The sequence below is a fragment of the Garra rufa genome, chromosome 4 (genome assembly GCF_049309525.1).
Source record: "Garra rufa chromosome 4, GarRuf1.0, whole genome shotgun sequence".
NCBI lineage: Eukaryota > Metazoa > Chordata > Actinopteri > Cypriniformes > Cyprinidae > Garra > Garra rufa.
Window position 1 is genome coordinate 16,548,720 of NC_133364.1, and position 18,455 is coordinate 16,567,174.

Sequence of the window (18,455 nt, forward strand, 5' to 3'; positions counted from 1 at the left end):
AAAAAAGATAGAAATTACAAAATTAGGTCTCTTTTCATTGAAAAAGTTTCTTCTTTATCGCCTGTCATTCCTTACTGGAATAGTTTATTTAGAAATTTGAATTGGAAAAAAATATGGTCCTTACAACAGAGGTTTTTTCTTACTAACAATGTTAAAGAAGTATCTTTCAAACTAATTAACAAATTTTACCCTGTTCAATTTTATATGAAGAAGTATAAGGTTAACATTTTGTCAATTTAATACTGAAACTGTTTTTCATTTATTTTGCACGTGTCAGTATACTATACAACTCTGGGAAAATATTGGTTTATTTATTAAGAATAATATCCATGTAACCGAGATGTAACCTATTACTTGTAAAGAACTAATTTTAGGACATTATGATTCTGACTCAACTAAAAGGAATGCTTGTTTTGTTATAAATTTAATTTATTTTCTTTGTAAATTTTATATTCATAAATGCAAGTTTCCTATCAACAAACCACATTTTCTTTTTTTTTTCTTTTTTTTAAGAATTTAGAATTTATTTAAATACTATTTCGTTGTCACAGAATAAGAAAGCTAGAAGAACTATTTCATTTTGTAATGACTTTGGTTTGTGTAATGTAATTAACGCTTAGGTGTCTCACCCTCAAGTTTTTATGTTTTTGTCCTTTGTTTTTGTTTTGTTTTTTTCTTCCATGCTTTACCTTGTATTCTTACACTGTCATTTCAGTTGACATAATGCATATATTTGTTTCTTTGTATATTATGTGCAAACAATCTGTCAACTCTTTTCTGTATTTGTTTCCTGCATTAATTAAAAAAAAAAAGATCACTGTTATCAGTATGGTTTTTTGGAGGCACCATGCATAAAATGGGATGTAGACACTGAAAATATACTGTATGTAGTCAATTTAACTTAATACTACTTTATTGGCTTAAATATTCCACAGGCAGAATTGCCAAAGCCACAGAAAAATGTCCATAATTATACTAAATAAACACGAATCATGACAGAGGAAAGGTTAAAATAAGAAACATATAAGGTGCAGAGTAATGTTAAAATATACACAGTGAAATAAAGTGCAACAATCTTAATACCTTGTATATAATACTACACAAATATTACAAAATAAACTAAAGACATGGTTAAAATCATGGATTTGTACATATTACTGTTTTTTCCCCTTCTTTATTTTCACCTTGGCTTTTTTAATAGGCTACTTTTACATTTTATAAGAGTAAGTAAGTATGCGCATGCGTTTTAATGACGCATTACGTCACACACGACGCGAAAACGCCTAACGTCACCACGCTATGCAAATTACACAGGCATACCTACGTCACTTTGCGCATGCGCGGTAAACACATACGTGACGTAGGTACCTGACGTCACCGCGCTACAGTCTGCAGCGAGGAGTACTTGGAATTGCCTCAGAATGCCGAAACACACTTCAGATCGCGTATGGAATACATACACAACGTTACTTTAATTTGGCAGCTTATTATCCTTACAACTGGGCGATATTTACTGGTTGACACTAACAGTGTAGAACACTAATGGCCGCAGCTAGTAAGCGAGCGTTGAAGCGTGAATACGAGAATGCAATCAGCTATGAGGACAGCTCCGACGCAAAACGATGTAAAGTCAAGAGACACATCTCTGCTCTTATTCTCGCCCGTGGAGGGAGTAAAGGCATACCCCTGAAGAACATCAAGATGCTGGCAGGAGTTCCTTTGATTGGATGGGTGATCAGAGCAGCGCTGGACTCAGGTGTTTTTGACAGGTAAATGAATGGAACGTAACTCTATGATTGGCTGTGCTGTATGGCAATAGACGTTATGGTGTTTATGTTTTCGCAGTGTTTGGGTGTCCACTGATCATGATGAAATCGCTAGAGTGGCCAAGACTTGGGGGGCTAAAGTGCACAGGAGGAGCCCAGAGGTGTCTAAAGACTCCTCAAGCTCACTGGAAACCATTCAGGAGTTCAGCAGACTAAACCCAGGTTGGAAAACAGGCTCTGTTGCTGTCACATTCTATTACAAGAGTCAGTTGTATATAAGGGGTGTAACTACAGCTTGTAAAACAAGTTTGTCCACTCCTCCACCTACTACTGATAGCTTTAGAATAAAACAAATATAGAACCAGGAAAGAAGCCACGTAAGCCAAGTTGTCATACCTGTCATCATTGCATACCAGGAGAGTTTCACCCACCCATTGTAAATGATTCCGGAAAAACAGACTCCGCAACTGATAAACATTCATGCAATGAATTGTGTGTGATAACCTTTGATTGCAGTGTTTACCAAGGAGGTATGATTCAGACGAACTGTATTTATTTTCTTTAACAAAGGACCTGAGAGAGAGAGACACACAGCTTGTTCCTCAAGGTTGCAAGCTTCAAGACCTCACTCTTTCTCAAAATATAGAGATAAGGTGAACGTTCTCATGGTTAAGGCTTGAGAAATTTTCTTTTTAGCGTCTGACGGAATGTAAAAACTTATAGATTAATAATCTATTTGTAACTTGGTGATTATTACTTTGTAATAATCTATAAGTTTGATAAGTTATAGAGTATATTTGCAATAAAATACTCTTTCAGTTTGTCTACTTTAACATTTGTGAACCTGGACCACAAAACCAGTCATAAGGGTCGATTTTTTTTAAACAATATTTGGCTGAGATACAACTATTTGAAAACCTGCAATGTGAGGGTGCAAAAAAAATCTAAATATTGAGAAAATCGCCTTTAAATTTGTCAAATAAAGTTCTTAGCAATTCATATTACCAATCCAAAATTAGGTTTTGATATATTTACCGGTAGGAAAGTTACAAAATATCTTCATGGGGCATGATCTTTACTTAATACTCAATGATTTTTGGCGTAAAAGAAACATGTTGCATTTAATTCATTGTGTTACTTGCTGTTTCTTTGAAATTGTATTAAATAATGCTATTAAATAATGGAGAACAGAAATGCATCTCTTCAAGTCAAATGGCTACAAATGGGACACAGTAAAAGCAAAGTGGTTACCAGTAATATTATGTTCTTGCGCAGATGTTGACGTCATCTGTAACATCCAGGCCACGTCTCCATGTTTGCATCCCGAACATCTCAAAGAGGCTGTGGAATACATCACTAAAGAAGGCTGTGATTCTGTTTTCTCTGTGGTCCGGCGACACCATTTCCGATGGCAAGAGGTCGAAAAAGGAGGTTTGTTGGAGGGCATTCTGTAAATGTTGAGATTAGAAAATATACTGTTACATGTACAGTTGAAGTCAAAACTTTATTTACACCTTGCAGAATTAAAATAAGATTGCAAAATAAGAGGGATCCTACAAAATGCATGTTTTTTTTTTTTTTTTAAGTACTGACCTGAGTAAGATATTTCACATAAAAGACGTTTATATATAGTCCACAAGAGAAAATAATAAATGAATTTATAAAAATGACTCTGTTCAAAAGTTTGCATACACTTGATTCTTAATACTGGGTTACCTGAATGATCCACAGCTGTGTTTTTTGTTTAGTGATAGTTGTTCATGACTCCCTTTTATGTCCTGAACAGCTAAACTGCCTGCTGTTCTTCAGAAAAATCTTTTAGGTCCCACAAATTCTTTGGGCTTTCTGCATTTTTGTGCATTTGAACCCTATCCAACAATGACTGTTTTATTTTAAGATCCATCTTTTCACACTGAGGACAACTGAGGGACTCATATGCAACTGTTACAGAAGGTTCAAACGCTCACTGATGCTTCAGATAAAAAAACAATGCATTAAGAGCCAGGGGTGTAAACTTTTAAACAGAATGAAGATGTGTAAATTTATCTTATTTTGGCCTTTTTCATTTAGTACTGCCCTTCAGAAGCTATAAAAGATAATTCTGTCCCCAGAAGACAAAATAAGTTACATTTATCAGGACCTTGGTTTTCACCTTCCGGCTCTTAATGCTTCGTGTTTCCTTTTGGAGCATCAGTAAGCGTTTGAACCTTCTGTAATAGTTGCATATGAGTCCCTCAGTTGAAAAAAAAAAATGCAGCCTTGATGGGCATAAGAAATTTTACAAAACATTACAAATCTTACAGACCCCTAACTTTTGTACAAAGGTGGTATTTATTGCTTGTTGGAGACTCTAAACTCTTATTTAAATTCCAGACTGCCATTGTACTACAGCGCTGAACCTGGATCCAGCTTGCAGGCCACGGCGTCAGGACTGGTCAGGAGAGCTCTGTGAAAATGGCTCTTTTTACTTCGCTACCAGAGAGCTTGTAGAAAAAGGGCTTCTTCAGGTAATATTTTGGCATTTAAAGGCCATTTTTGATGATTGAGCTATAAATGTGACCAAAAACGCTTGACATAATAATCCGTAGCAAGAAAACATTCTCAATATGTGACCTTGGACCACAAAACCAGTCATAAGTAGCACGGGTATATTTGTATCAATAGCCAACAATACATTGTATGGGTCAAAATGATAGCTTTTATGGCAAAAATCATTAGGATATTAAATTAAGATCATGCTCCATGAAGATATTTTGTAAATTTCCTACCATAAATATATCAACTTTATTTTTCATTAGTAATATGCATTAAGAACTTTATTTGGAGAAATTTCAAGGCATTTTTCTCAATATTTAGATTTTTTGGCACCCTCAGATTCCAGATTTTCAAATAGTTGTATCTGAGCCAAACATTGTCCTATCCTAACAAACCAACATATTACATTTCTCAGGGTGGAAAAATTAAGTATTTTGAGATGAAGCCTGAGCACAGTGTGGATATCGATGTCGACATAGACTGGCCCGTAGCTGAACAGAGAGTGTTAAGGTAAAGAAACAAAAGTCACCAAGCAACTTCATGTCAGCAAACAACCACATTGCAAAGAGTGCAAAGTCTGAAATAATGGGTGTGTGTTTGACACAGGTTTGGTTACTTTGGCAAGGATAAACCAGAAGTTGTAAAGCTCCTGCTGTGTAGCGTATCAGGATGTCTAACAGACGGTCAGATCTACATGTCAGCAAAAGGAGAGGAGATGGTGTCCGTCAACACCAGAGACCAGGCCGGCATCGAAATGCTAAAGAAAGAAGACGTGAAGGTGATTCTTGCTCATTTGGCAGCCTTGTGTTACCCACCCCCGACCTCTACCAACCCCCACACAACAATAGACCCATCCCTGTTTTGTCTTTGCCCCTTCGTATCCCATCATGCAACTGGGACCCCTCTTTTTTCGGTCTTTTAATTCAATATAACTTAAGTATAAAATGGACAATTTGATATTTTACTTTTTAAAATGGCTCTTTTTAGTAGTTTAAGTCTAGTGTTGTGCAGTTTGATGATTTTTAGTGAGGTCTCCTGATCTCACCACTAATGATCACAGGAGTTCAGAAGCACAAGTACTCAGATGTCTCCTTTGGCCAGTTATCTTTGCGCAGTGGCAGTATCGTAGCCTATGAGGTTTATCCGAGGCGCGATTATTGCTAATTGAAAACTTTACCCAATACCCCGCTGTGACGACTTGAAATATAGTCGGCATTGGCAATTTTTGACAGTCTTTACGGAGACTGATCTACAAGTTAAAGAAAGACATTAGTAACAAATGGATGGTTTAGCAGATAAAGAGCAATCTGTTATCATGTACTCATTCTTAAAGGGATAGTTCACCCAAAAATTACTCACCCTCAGGTTGTTTCAAACCCGCAAAACCTTTGTTCATTTTCGGAACACAAATTAAAATATTTTTGATGAAATCTAAGAGCTTTCTGACCCTGCATAGACAACACAACTACCATGTTCAAGGCCCAGAAAAGTAGTAAGGGCAACCGTAAATTACTCCATGTGACATCAGTGGTTCAACCTTAATTTTTTGAAGCTATGAGAATACTTTTTGAGCACAAAGATACAAAAACAATGGCTTTATTCAACAATTTCTTGAACGTAGGCATTGAACACCTTGTGGTAGTTGTAAAAATATCTTAAAGGAACACTCCACTTTTTTTGGAAATAGGCTCATTCTCCAACTCCCCCCGAGTTAATAAGTTGAGTTTTACCGTTTTGAAATCCATTCAGCCGTTCTCCTGTTCTGGCGATATCACTTTTAGCATAGCTTAGCATAGATCATTGAATCCTATTAGACCAATAGCATCGCGTTCAAAAATGACCAACGAGTTTCGATATTTGTCCTATTTAAAACTTGACTCTTCTGTAGTAGTTATATCGTGTACTAATACCGGCGGAAAATGTAAAGCTGCGACTTTCTAGGACGATAAGATTAGGAACTACACTCCCATTCCGGCGTAATAGTCAAGGAAGTTTGCTGCCATAATAAGGCTGAAGCAGGAGCAGTAATACCACGCAGCACATGTGCAAATGCTAAACTAGCTGGGAACTCATTTCTGATAATACTCTGCCTGCTTCGGCCATATTACCGCAGCAAACTTCCTTGACTATTACGCCGGAATGGGAGTGTAGTTCCTAATCTTATCAGCCTAGAAAATCGCAGCTTTGCATTTCCGCCGGTCTTAGTACACGATATAACTGCAGAAGGGTCAAGTTTTAAATAGGACAAATATCTAAACTCGTTGGTCATTTTTGAACGCGATGCTATTGGTCTAATAGGATTCAATGATCTATGCTAAGCTATGCTAAAAGTGATATCGCCAGAACAGGAGAACGGCTGAATAGATTTCAAAACGGTAAAACTCAACTTATTAACTCGGGGGGAGAGTTGGAGAATGAGCCTATTTCCAAAAAAAGTGGAGTGTTCCTTTAATTTGTGTTCTGAAGATAAACAAAGACGTTATGGGTTTGGAAAGACATGAGGGTAAGTAATTAATGACAGAATTTTCATTTTTTCTAAGCTGTTTTAAAAACTGTATTTCTTCTGATGAACACAAATTTAAAAATGTTTTTTTTTTGTTTTTCCCCCTTTTCCTGTAGGTTATTTTGATAGAAAAAGACCCCATATCAAAGGCCTTAGCTGACAAACTCTCAAAGAGAATGGGCTGTCAACTCCTGCAGAAAGTGGACGACAAACTGAAGAAGGTGCAGGAACTTATGAAGAAATACAAGCTGGAGTGGAAAGAGATAGCAGTCTTAGGTGAGACAGGAGGTCAACGTTTCTCCAAGTTACATCAGCCGAATGCTGTGTTCAGTAACAACACAATGGTATCTCTGCAAAGTTAGTGTGGCTAATACAGATTTAAAAAGATTGTGCCTCAATATTAACTACAAATACGAAAACTGATTACTTTGTCAACCTTTTATCGGATAATTACTCACCCTCATGTTGTTCCAAACTTGTAAGACCTTTGTTCATCTTCGGAACACAAATAAAGAGGTCTTAAATGTGTCAGTTGTGTTGTTGTCCATGCAGGGTCATTACGCTCTCAGATTTCTTTATAAATATCTTAACTTGTGTTCTGAAGATGAACCTAGGTCTTACAGGTTTGAAACAACATGAGGGTGAGTAATAATGACAGAATTTTCATTTTTTCCTAAGCTATCCCTTTGAACACACATCAGTTTCTTTAAAACGACTACTTGTCAAAAGATTTCTTAAAATATTTTTCCTGGCATCTGTGTTTCAGGAAATGATGAGCCGGATGTAAAGTGCCTTGAACTGGCAGGCTTGAGCGCAGTACCCATGGATGCCCCAACAGTGGCACTCAACCATGCCAAATACATCTGTCGCAACGCAGCGGGTCACGGAGCCGTGCGAGAGTTCGCCGAACACATCCTACTGCTGAAAAAGAAGGCCAAGTCTCAGATGGAGCAGGATAGAATTGGCAGAAACAATTTTTAGGAGAATGTAATAGAGCTGTTAATAATTTAATTTCTTTTTTTGTTATTGTTGCCAAAAAAATGAAGGGTGTAGGAAGTACTGAAGGAAAAAACTTTTTGTTTGGTTTTGTGGTGTTCATGTCCACCAATTATAACTGATATTAGTTTTAAAAATAAAACATATTTTCAATTGTAAATGCTATGGGGATTAATAATAGAATGTATTTAACACAATTATCCCCTTCAATATCATTTGCTCATTATTATGTGAAATCTATGACACTTATTGTCTTCTCACTACATCTAAAACTGTGTCCACAGAGAAGGGTTTATTCATTCATATGCTATAAAATGGATTAAAAAAAATTTAATGATGAAAAAGACCTTGTTTTATCAAAGGCAACACTTAATAATATCTCATATTAAAGCAAGGTTGTTTTTCAGTCAGACATGTGTGTTTAATAAGGTTTCACAGGTGTGTCCCAACTTTTTGTCAACACCGTCAGACATTACTTAAAATGTAATAAAATCAGGGAATATCAGGGGCTATCACTCTAAAAGGACCCCTTTGCCACAGTCCTCTTCTGCAGAGTACATCAATGTCACACAGGCTCTGCTAAGTTTTATAGTTTTAGAATATTTTAATTCTAATGTTAATATTTCGTGTGTCACAACTATGATATGTCAACACCAAACATCCAATTTCTGAGAAAATTATTTGAAATCTTTAAACCATTTTATTCTCCTGAAGCAGGTTCCATTAGCCTCTAGCATCAACAGAAAAAAAACAAAATGTCTACTTCATGAACTCCATTTGTTTTGTGAAAGAAATGGCAAATTTGTCAACACCGTCAGATGTCACCACCGTAAGATTTTGTGTTCCAATAATATATCAAAATACTTAAATGTGACTCTTGAATAGAAGCTTTATAAATAATAACATACTCACTGTTTGTTGTGGTTGTTTTAATACAGTAATTAATTGATTCAAGGTTTTTGATAGTTAAAATGACTACAAATTCAGGTTTTGGTCAACACCGTCAGATGTGTCAACTCCGTCAGTTCTGTCACCTCCGTCAGATGAATAGTTTGATGATATTTCATTATGATATTTTATATTTGTTGTGGAATTGTTGGTCACATGTGAAAGTGTAATCTGTCTACTAACATGAGAATGTGTTTTGAAATGTTAAAAACATCTAGAAAGCTGTTAAAGATAAAGTTGAAATTATATTACACATTCCAAGTTAAAAAACACATTTTTTTAAAATAAAGAGAGAAGTTGGGAGGTTGTATCAAAGCATAGCTCAGTAGCTTAGTACATATAAGATACATAAATGTAGTTTTTTTTGTCTGAGTACAAAGTTTTATTTTTTTAAATTTTGCACCCTGTTTTGTCCCACCTCTCAAGAATGACTGATATTCTAAAACCCAAACATCCAATATATGTCTATTTGCATTATGACAGGAAACGTCCCATAGATGTATTGCGAATACAAAAAAACCCACAAAAACTAAACCTCAAAAAATCTTAAAGATGTAAATGCAGACCTTTAAATAGACATTTCTGTAATGTATGTGTGCTATCAGGACAATGGATACTGCTGTATGCGTGAGCACATCTAGCTGTTTTTGCTTTAGGGTTAACTCATTTTCTGTCTTCTGAATTGTACATTTGAGTAAATGTACTTTTAAATGTACCGCTGATTTTAGTTTGTGCTCCCTACTTGTCACTTTGTGTTGCTTCATAAAAAAACGGAGTGACATTTTGCATTTGTCAAAGGGTTTTTACACTGATAAACCTGCTTTATGTGCAGGTTTAAAGAAATGGTTAACCCAAAAATGAAAAATTGCTGAAAATGTACTCACCGTCAGGCCATCCAAGATGTAGATGTGTTCGTTTTCTGCACTGGAACATATTTGGAGCAATGTAGCATTACATCACCTGCTCACCAATGAATCATCTGGAGTAAATGGGTGCCACCAGAACGAAAGTCCAAACACCCGATAAAAACAAGACAATAATCGACAAGTAATCCACAGAACTACAGTCCATCTTTAATATTGTGAAGTGAAAAGCTGTGTGTTTGTAAGAAAAAAATTGATTATTAAGAGGTTTCTTTTAAACCTTGTTTCTTTTTATCTATCATTTGAAAGCCGATCTAGGTCAATTAACTTGTAGTTTTTGCTGGTCGACATCCTGACAAATTTGTCAAATGTATTAAAATCTATTGAAATCTGTGTCTTGTCACCAGTGACTTCGGTTTATCATTTGCTCTCTTCAAGTACATTTGCCCACAAGAGGGAGCTCACAATTAATGGACTAGTAGGCACTTGAGTACAAATGTCAATGGTAGAAACTGTTCAAAGTAAAGCTGTAAAGGAATATATCTTGCAGATTACAACTCTGTGACAGATTTATGTCATATATATTCCAGCCCATCTACAAAAATAACCGTGACACGCTGTGATAAAGTGTTACGCACCTCACCTGTAAGTAGTTTTAACTTTTCTTTGTAATATCACTAGCGTAGCGTTAGCTTTATAATGTGAATCTAAGGAGGTGATTCAAATAAAGCGTATGAAGTAGAATGATAAGCAATGCTTTTTCTCTGCTGATGTTGTGGTGTGACTGTAGGTAATAGTCTGCTGGTTGTTAATAGAGTTAGTTGTGTGAAGCCCTGTTTTCTAGCTGCTTCACATTACATTTATAAAATAATTGCTGCTGTAATATAATCTGGGTGGGTCTTGTGTCGTTAAATACATTCAAGTAAATAAGAAGTGAAGCACATTTCCAGTTTTTGTTATTTGCGTAAAGGTGAATGAATACAGATATTTTTTTTGCTCAGTTTATATGTATTCATGTATTCATTTTAAACACTTTTGTGATTGTTTTTTAAATATAATAATTAGATATATATTTTTAAAAATGTGTTTATTTTCCTTTTCCCTAAATTGACATTAATTTTAAAATTTGATTTTTTTTTATTGTATGTTTTGTGCATTTGCCTTTTCTATGAATTTACATTAATTATACATTTTTATTTTATTTAGCCATTTTATTTTTTCATTCCTTTTTTTGCAATTTTATTTATTTTGATTTTGTGTGTGTTTACTTTTTTCTGTAAATTGACATTCATTTTAAAATATAATTTTTTTTGCAAGTTTATTCATTTATTTTTTGTGTGCCTTTCCCTTTTCCCTAATTTGACATTAATTTTAAAATTTGATTAAAAATTTTGCAAATTTATTTATTTATTCATTTGTTCTATTTTATTTAATTTTTTTACTTTAACTAAAAATGTGATTTATTTTGTCATACATTTTAAAATTAGATTTTTTTTGCAATTTAATTTATGTATTCATTTTTTTTGTGTGTGTGTGCATTTGCTTTTTCTTTCTAATTGACATTAATTTTAAAATTTTATTTATTTATTCTTTAATTTTATTGTATTGTATTTTTTTGTGCATTTGCCTTTTCTATGAATTGACACTTATTTAAAAAAATTTTTTGCAGTTTTATTTATTCATTAATTTTATTTTAGTTTTTGTGTGCATTTGCCTTTTCTCTAAATTGACTTTAATTTAAAATTTTGATTTTGTTTTGCAAGTTTATTTACTTATTCATTTTTTTAGTTTTTTGTGCATTTGCCTTTTCCCTAAACTTACGTTAATTTTAACATTTGATTGTTTTTTAAATAATTTTTTTTATTCATGTTATTCTATTTTTTGTGTGCTTTTGCCTTTTCCCAAAATTGACATTAATTTTTTTTTTTGTAGTTTTATTTACTCATTTATTTTATTTTTGTGTGTGCATTTGTGGTTTTCTCCATAATTGACATTAATTTTGAAATGTGATTTTTTTTTTTTTTTTTTTTTTTTTTTGCAATTAAGTATTTATTTATTTTATATTTTGGGTGCATTTGCCTTTTCCCAAAATTGACATTCATTTTAAAATTTGACTCATTTTTTGCAATTTTATTTATTTATTCATTGTGTGTGTGTGTGTGTGTGTGTGTGTGTGTGTGTGTGTGTGTGTGTGTGTGTGTGTGTGTGTGTGTGTGTGTGTGTGCTTTTGCCTTTTTCATTAATTGAAAAAAAAAAAATTGCAACTTATTTTTTATTTGTGTGTTCCGTAAAATAATACAAATGAACTTTCCTCAGCGTGAGGTGTTGGTGGTCCAGTGGTCATAGCTTGTGGCATGAATACCAGGGTTCAAATCATATGAGGTTATTTTTGTGTCTTTATTATTCAAACAAACATACTGTGTTTAAGAGTAAAACTGGTTATTTTGTAATTAAAAAATAAAAGTTTGTAAAAAAAAAAAAAAAGTCTTGAAACCCTGTTGCTGTTCGCCATGGCTGATCAGACTGGCGGCGGCAGTGGCGGGGAAACGTAGTGGGCGTGGTCAACCGGTGTCTTTAATCGAAAGTGACCAATAGAAAAAGGCTTTTCATCCTGGTAGATAGAGACCGCCCACTGAGATACACAAGCAAAACTTTTCAACTCGGAAACCAAAATTTTAGGACTGCAAAAAAAGACAGCACTGCAAATAATTTTGTTATCAATTTCTTTATTTTTGAGATTTAAGAAGTCTTTTTTTGCAATCTTTTATTTTTTAATTACAAAATAATTAGTTTTACTCTCAAACACAGTATGTTTGTTTGAATAATAAAGACACAAAAATAACCCCATAAAAAGCCGAAAACACCTGTATCGTGCAACATAGGGAGTGTTTGGCCTTAATCGCACATAGTTCCTAGCAGTAATCCTACTGGTTGACGACGTGATTAACAACCCACAGCTGATAGAGATTAGCGTAACAAACAAGAAGCTGCACGAACACGACCGCAAAGAGAAGTCTTCTTTGAATGTGGTAAGTCAACATTTTTCGACAATAAAACGTTTTATATTTAAGTAACTTTTTAGCATGTCCTTAATTTTGTATCTCATTATTGTTAGTTTGCGCTGTTTGATGTTGAGAGCGGATATTTGTGTGTTCTGCTAATGATAAACACACTGGTTGTTTGTGCAAGTACAATTAGGAAAATTAGCCATGGTTTTACTATAAATAAAACCCCAAAACGGTGATTGTTATTGTAAACCATGGTATTTGTAGTACAAATACAAAAGGTAATCAAGTCGACAAAAAAGCCTTGAATATTCTACGCTTTTATTAGAAATTGCATTTAACAGTTAGCTAATAAATTTGAGGCATTACACATCCACAGTAAATGACTTCGGCCTATTATGCTAGTAAAATAAGGTGGATATCTATAATTATTTTTATGCAAGGACCCCGTCACCTAAAATTGATTAGTTTTAGCATGTGTACATCTTAATTGACTCTTTTTACATTAAGCGACAACAGTTTACACTTTTACTGCATTTTGTATTATTATTATTATTATTATTAATTGAGACTATCATTTCACCATATATCAATCTGACTTGTGGTTTCCTACAGGAAGAACTTGTTAGTGAATTGTGTGCTGTTTTTAAGTTTCTGCTTTCTGTCTGTAGGGTATTTCTGGTTCAGAGTTGCTGGAGATCATGAGGAGGTGGCAGGAGAAACAGGGGAGCGTCCTTTCATGAGGGGAACAACTGCTGGATCCTCGTTGACCTTTGACTCTTTTCTGGACTCCATGAAGTGCACTGTTTGCTGCTGTAATTCATCTTTGAGTTGTTGGACCTGTCTGATTATACCAGCTCGGACCCATTCTCTGGGTAAATGCTTTGGGCCATTTGTTTTAACAAATGCCTTGCATTAGAGAATGATCACTGTGATTTGTGTGTAAAGTGTGTGCTCAATAAAAGGATAAATGTGATATTTGTGTGCCATTCATGATTTTCAGAGATCCTCTGATCTCAGTTTTCCACGTGCTGTTACTTCTAATCAGCTGTTCAATCTTTTTAAGTAAGGGTTGTGTGCATCTGGCAAATTTAGATTTGTCTTTGGATAAGCTGTGGTTGATTTGTAGTTTAAGTCCAGTTTATTTGTTCTTAACAGAGCTGCTTGTCTTCAAATAAATGATTGTTTATCAGCAAAGTGTGCATCTGAAGGTAATGTTGCGATGACTTCAGCCATGGATCAGAGTCTTGAGCTGTTGTTCATGTCAGTGTGAGCAAATGTCTGACTAATATACCTTCAAATGGGCCAAACACACGTTTCTCCATGTCCAGGTCTCGGTCTGTAGAGCGAGGGAGCCTGATGAGTCCTGGATCTGATCCTGGTGGAGCATTTTGCAGGTAAAATAAGCTTCTGTGTGGGTGGAGCCTAAAGTGGGCTGTTTAATAATTAAAAAAAAAAAAAAAAAAAAAAAAAGTTTGTACTTAGCCTGTGTCTGGAATTTTTACAAGTATAAACTTAAAATTTTGATTTCTGCTGGATAACCGCTGCTCGATATTGTCTGGGAAGCCCCAGGGGGAGCGTCTGGATCTGTACTCCCCCTTTGTCTGTAACCTTCTCTCGTTTCAGGTCGTGCTCTGATCCGCTTTGCAGCTTGTCACAGTGCACTACCGAACGACCGCCACGCAACCGTGCTTCGGTGACCAGTCTGGGGCTTGAACCCGGTACCTCCCGTCCAGGGAGTACATGCTCAGTCCACTGAGCCACTGGCACTTCCACACTTACTCTTATATTTTGTTTAATTTTGTTTTTAATTTAGACTTTTTTTTCCTCTAAAGACTAGTGAAATTAAATGTTTTTCCATCCCGATAGGGGATTTGAACCTGTGACTCCCAGGGTGTAGACTGGTGCTCTGACCACTGGGCCACAGGCTCTTTCACTCTTACTTTTCTTTTTTTTTAACTTTTGACTTTTTTTCTCTAAAGACTAGTGAAATTAAACATTGTTCCATCCCAATATGGGATTTGAACCTAGGTCTCCCAGATCATGGACTAACTCGCTGATCGCTGGGCCACAGGATTTGCCTCATGTATTTGCCTTTTTTTAACTTTTGACCTTTTTTTTTTTCTCTAAAGACTAGTGAAATTAAACATTGTTCCATCCCAATATAGGAATTGAACCTGGGACTCCCAGGATGTAGGCTGACACTCTGACCACTGGGCCACAAACTCTTTCACTCTTACTTTTCTTTTTTTTTAACTTTTGACTTTTTTTTTCTCTAAAGACTAGTGAAATTAAACATTGTACCATCCCAATATGGGAATTGAACCTGGGACTCCCAGGATGTAAACTGACGCTCTGACCACTGGGCCACAAGCTCTCTCACTCTTTTTTTTTTAACTTTTGACTTTTTTTTTCTCTAAAGACTAGTGATATTAAACATTGTTCCATCCCAATATAGGAATTGAACCTGGGACTCCCAGGATGTAGGCTGACACTCTGACCACTGGGCCACAAACTCTTTCACTCTTACTTTTCTTTTTTTTTAACTTTTGACTTTTTTTTTCTCTAAAGACTAGTGAAATTAAACATTGTACCATCCCAATATGGGAATTGAACCTGGGACTCCCAGGATGTAGACTGACACTCTGACCACTGGGCCACAAGCTCTCTCACTCTTTTTTTTTTAACTTTTGACTTTTTTTTTCTCTAAAGACTAGTGATATTAAACATTGTTCCATCCCAATATGGGAATTGAACCGGGGACTCCCAGGATGTAGACTGACACTCTGACCACTGGGCCACAAGCTCTTTCACTCTTACTCTTCTTTTTTTTTAACTTTTGACTTTTTTTTCTCTAAAGACTAGTGAAATTAATCATTGTTCCATCCCAATATGGGAATTGAACCTAGGTCTCCCAGATCATGGACTAACTCGCTGATCGCTGGGCCACAGGATTTGCCTCATGAGTTTGCCTTTTTTTAACTTTTGACCTTTTTTTTTCTCTAAAGACTAGTGAAATTAAACATTGTTCCATCCCAATACAGGAATTGAACCTGGGACTCCCAGGATGTAGACTGACACTCTGACCACTGGGCCACAAGCTCTTTCACTCTTATTCCTCTTTTTTTTTAAACTTTTGACTTTTTTTTCTCTAAAGACTAGTGAAATTAAACATTGTACCATCCCAATATGGGAATTGAACCTGGGACTCCCAGGATGTAGACTGACGCTCTGATCACTGGGCCACAAGCTCTCTCACTCTTTTTTTTTTTTAACTTTTGACCTTTTTTTTTCTCTAAAGACTAGTGAAATTAAACATTGTTCCATCCCAATATGGGAATTGAACCTGGGACTCCCAGGATGCAGACTGACACTCTGACCACTGGGCCACAAGCTCTTTCACTCTTACTCTTCTTTTTTTTTAACTTTTGACTTTTTTTTCTCTAAAGACTAGTGAAATTAAACATTGTTCCATCCCAATATGGGATTTGAACCTGGGACTCCCAGGATGTAGACTGACGCTCTGATCACTGGGCCACAAGCTCTTTCACTCTTACTCCTCTTTTTTTTAAACCTCTTTTTTTTAAACTCTCTGATCACTGGGGCGCAGAATCTTCCACATAGGTTTATCTTTTTTTTTTTTTTTTTTTAATTTTGACTTTTTTTTTCTCTAAAGACTAGCAAAATTAAACATTTTTCCATCCCAATAGGGGATTTGAACCTGGGTCTCCCAGATCATGGGCTAACTCTCTGATCGCTGGGCCGCAGGACCGTCCACATATGTGTATCTTTTTTTTTTTTTTGAACTTTTGACTTTTTTTTTTTCTCTAAAGACTAGTGAAATTAAATATTTTTCCACCCCAGTAAGGGATTTGAACCTCTGAGCCACAGATCTCTTGTCTGAATACATAAGGAACTTATATTTGACTATTCACTGTCATTGTTTACAATAAACTAGTTAAAGTTTAAACACACTGAGTTGGGGTTTGAACCAGCAACCTCTGAAACCTTGAGGCAGTGTACTTACCTCCAAGCCACAGATTTCTTGTTTGAGATTGTGAAGGAACTTATATTTTACCATTTATCCTGTCATTGTTACAATAAAGCAGTTGAATGTTCAACACACTGAACTGGGGCTTGAACCCATGACACCATCGCAACCATGATTGTGAGTAACGTGTGTTTAGCCACTAGTACCACCATGGCTTTCACGTTGAGCATTGGCATTTGAGCCACTTTGTTGGATATAATGCAATATATAGACTTCAGTGTAAGCAATATTGTGATTTGAATTCAGGACTCTGTGATCCCAACACAACACTCTGCATCCTGAGCCACTGAAACTGGTGAGTGGTTTTGGACTGGCTTTATTAAGGAGCTTTCATTTATGTGATAAAAAAGTTTTTTTGTTTTTGTTTTTTTGCTAAGGAAAATAAGGAATTGACATTTGTGCAAAACAAAGGAGTTCAACACACCAGCCTGAACGTTTCTTTTAATCCTGAAGACTTTGATTAGCTGTTTTTAATCAGGGTTGTAGCTAAAATCAGGACAGTGACTCAACTGGAGCAGGATTGAACAATCGTTTTTTCTCCCTAAAATCGGGAAAGTGGCTCAACTGGAGCAGGATTGGACAAGCTTTTTTCCTCCCTAAAATCGGGAAAGTGGCTCAACTGGAGCAGGACTGGACAATCGTTTTTCCTCCCTAAAATCGGGAAAGTGGCTCAACTGGAGCAGGATTGGACAAGCTTTTTTCCTCCCTAAAATCGGGAAAGTGGCTCAACTGGAGCAGGATTGGACAAGCTTTTTTCCTCCCTAAAATCGGGAAAGTGGCTCAACTGGAGCAGGATTGGACAAGCTTTTTTCCTCCCTAAAATCGGGAAAGTGGCTCAACTGGAGCAGGATTGGACAATCGTTTTTTCTTTCTAAAATCGGGAAAGTGGCTCAACTGGAGCAGGATTGGACAAGCTTTTTTTCTCCCTAAAATCGGGAAAGTGGCTCAACTGGAGCAGGATTGGACAAGCTTTATTCCTCCCTAAAATCGGGAAAGTGGCTCAACTGGAGCAGGACTGGACAGTCGTTTTTTCTCCCTAAAATCGGGAAAGTGGCTCAACTGGAGCAGGATTGGACAAGCTTTTTTCCGCCCTAAAATCGGGAAAGTGGCTCAACTGGAGCAGGACTGGACAATCGTTTTTCCTCCCTAAAATCGGGAAAGTGGCTCAACTGGAGCAGGATTGGACAAGCTTTTTTTCTCCCTAAAATCGGGAAAGTGGCTCAACTGGAGCAGGATTGGACAAGCTTTATTCCTCCCTAAAATCGGGAAAGTGGCTCAACTGGAGCAGGACTGGACAGTCGTTTTTTCTCCCTAAAATCGGGAAAGTGGCTCAACTGGAGCAGGATTGGACAAGCTTTTTTCCGCCCTAAAATCGGGAAAGTGGCTCAACTGGAGCAGGACTGGACAATCGTTTTTCCTCCCTAAAATCGAGAAAGTGGCTCAACTGGAGCAGGATTGGACAAGCTTTTTTCCTCCCTAAAATCGGGAAAGTGGCTCAACTGGAGCAGGATTGGACAAGCTTTTTTCCTCCCTAAAATCGGGAAAGTGGCTCAACTGGAGCAGGACTGGACAATCGTTTTTTCTTTCTAAAATCGGGAAAGTGGCTCAACTGGAGCAGGACTGGACAATCGTTTTTTCTTTCTAAAATCGGGAAAGTGGCTCAACTGGAGCAGGATTGGACAAGCTTTTTTCCTCCCTAAAATCGGGAAAGTGGCTCAACTGGAGCAGGATTGGACAATCTTATTCCTCCTGCTGTTTTCACTTATTAATGCAGATAGACTTATTGTC

General features: G+C 36.2%; 1 protein-coding gene and 1 non-coding gene across 2 annotated transcripts; both read left to right on the plus strand.

Annotated features, from left to right (window-relative positions):
* The first annotated feature begins 1,414 nt into the window (after window positions 1-1,414).
* Window positions 1,415-7,880, plus strand: cmasa (cytidine monophosphate N-acetylneuraminic acid synthetase a). Its single transcript, XM_073838324.1, has 8 exons — window positions 1,415-1,769; window positions 1,846-1,988; window positions 3,042-3,197; window positions 4,140-4,273; window positions 4,717-4,811; window positions 4,908-5,079; window positions 6,921-7,080; window positions 7,571-7,880. Exons 1-8 carry the CDS (start codon window positions 1,543-1,545, stop codon window positions 7,783-7,785), a joined length of 1,302 nt encoding a protein of 433 aa, XP_073694425.1. The 5' UTR covers window positions 1,415-1,542; the 3' UTR covers window positions 7,786-7,880.
* LOC141334206 (U4 spliceosomal RNA) lies at window positions 5,405-5,545 on the plus strand. The gene has a single exon (XR_012355522.1). It is a non-coding gene; the product is annotated as a U4 spliceosomal RNA (small nuclear RNA).
* Window positions 7,881-18,455: the final 10,575 nt, after the last annotated feature.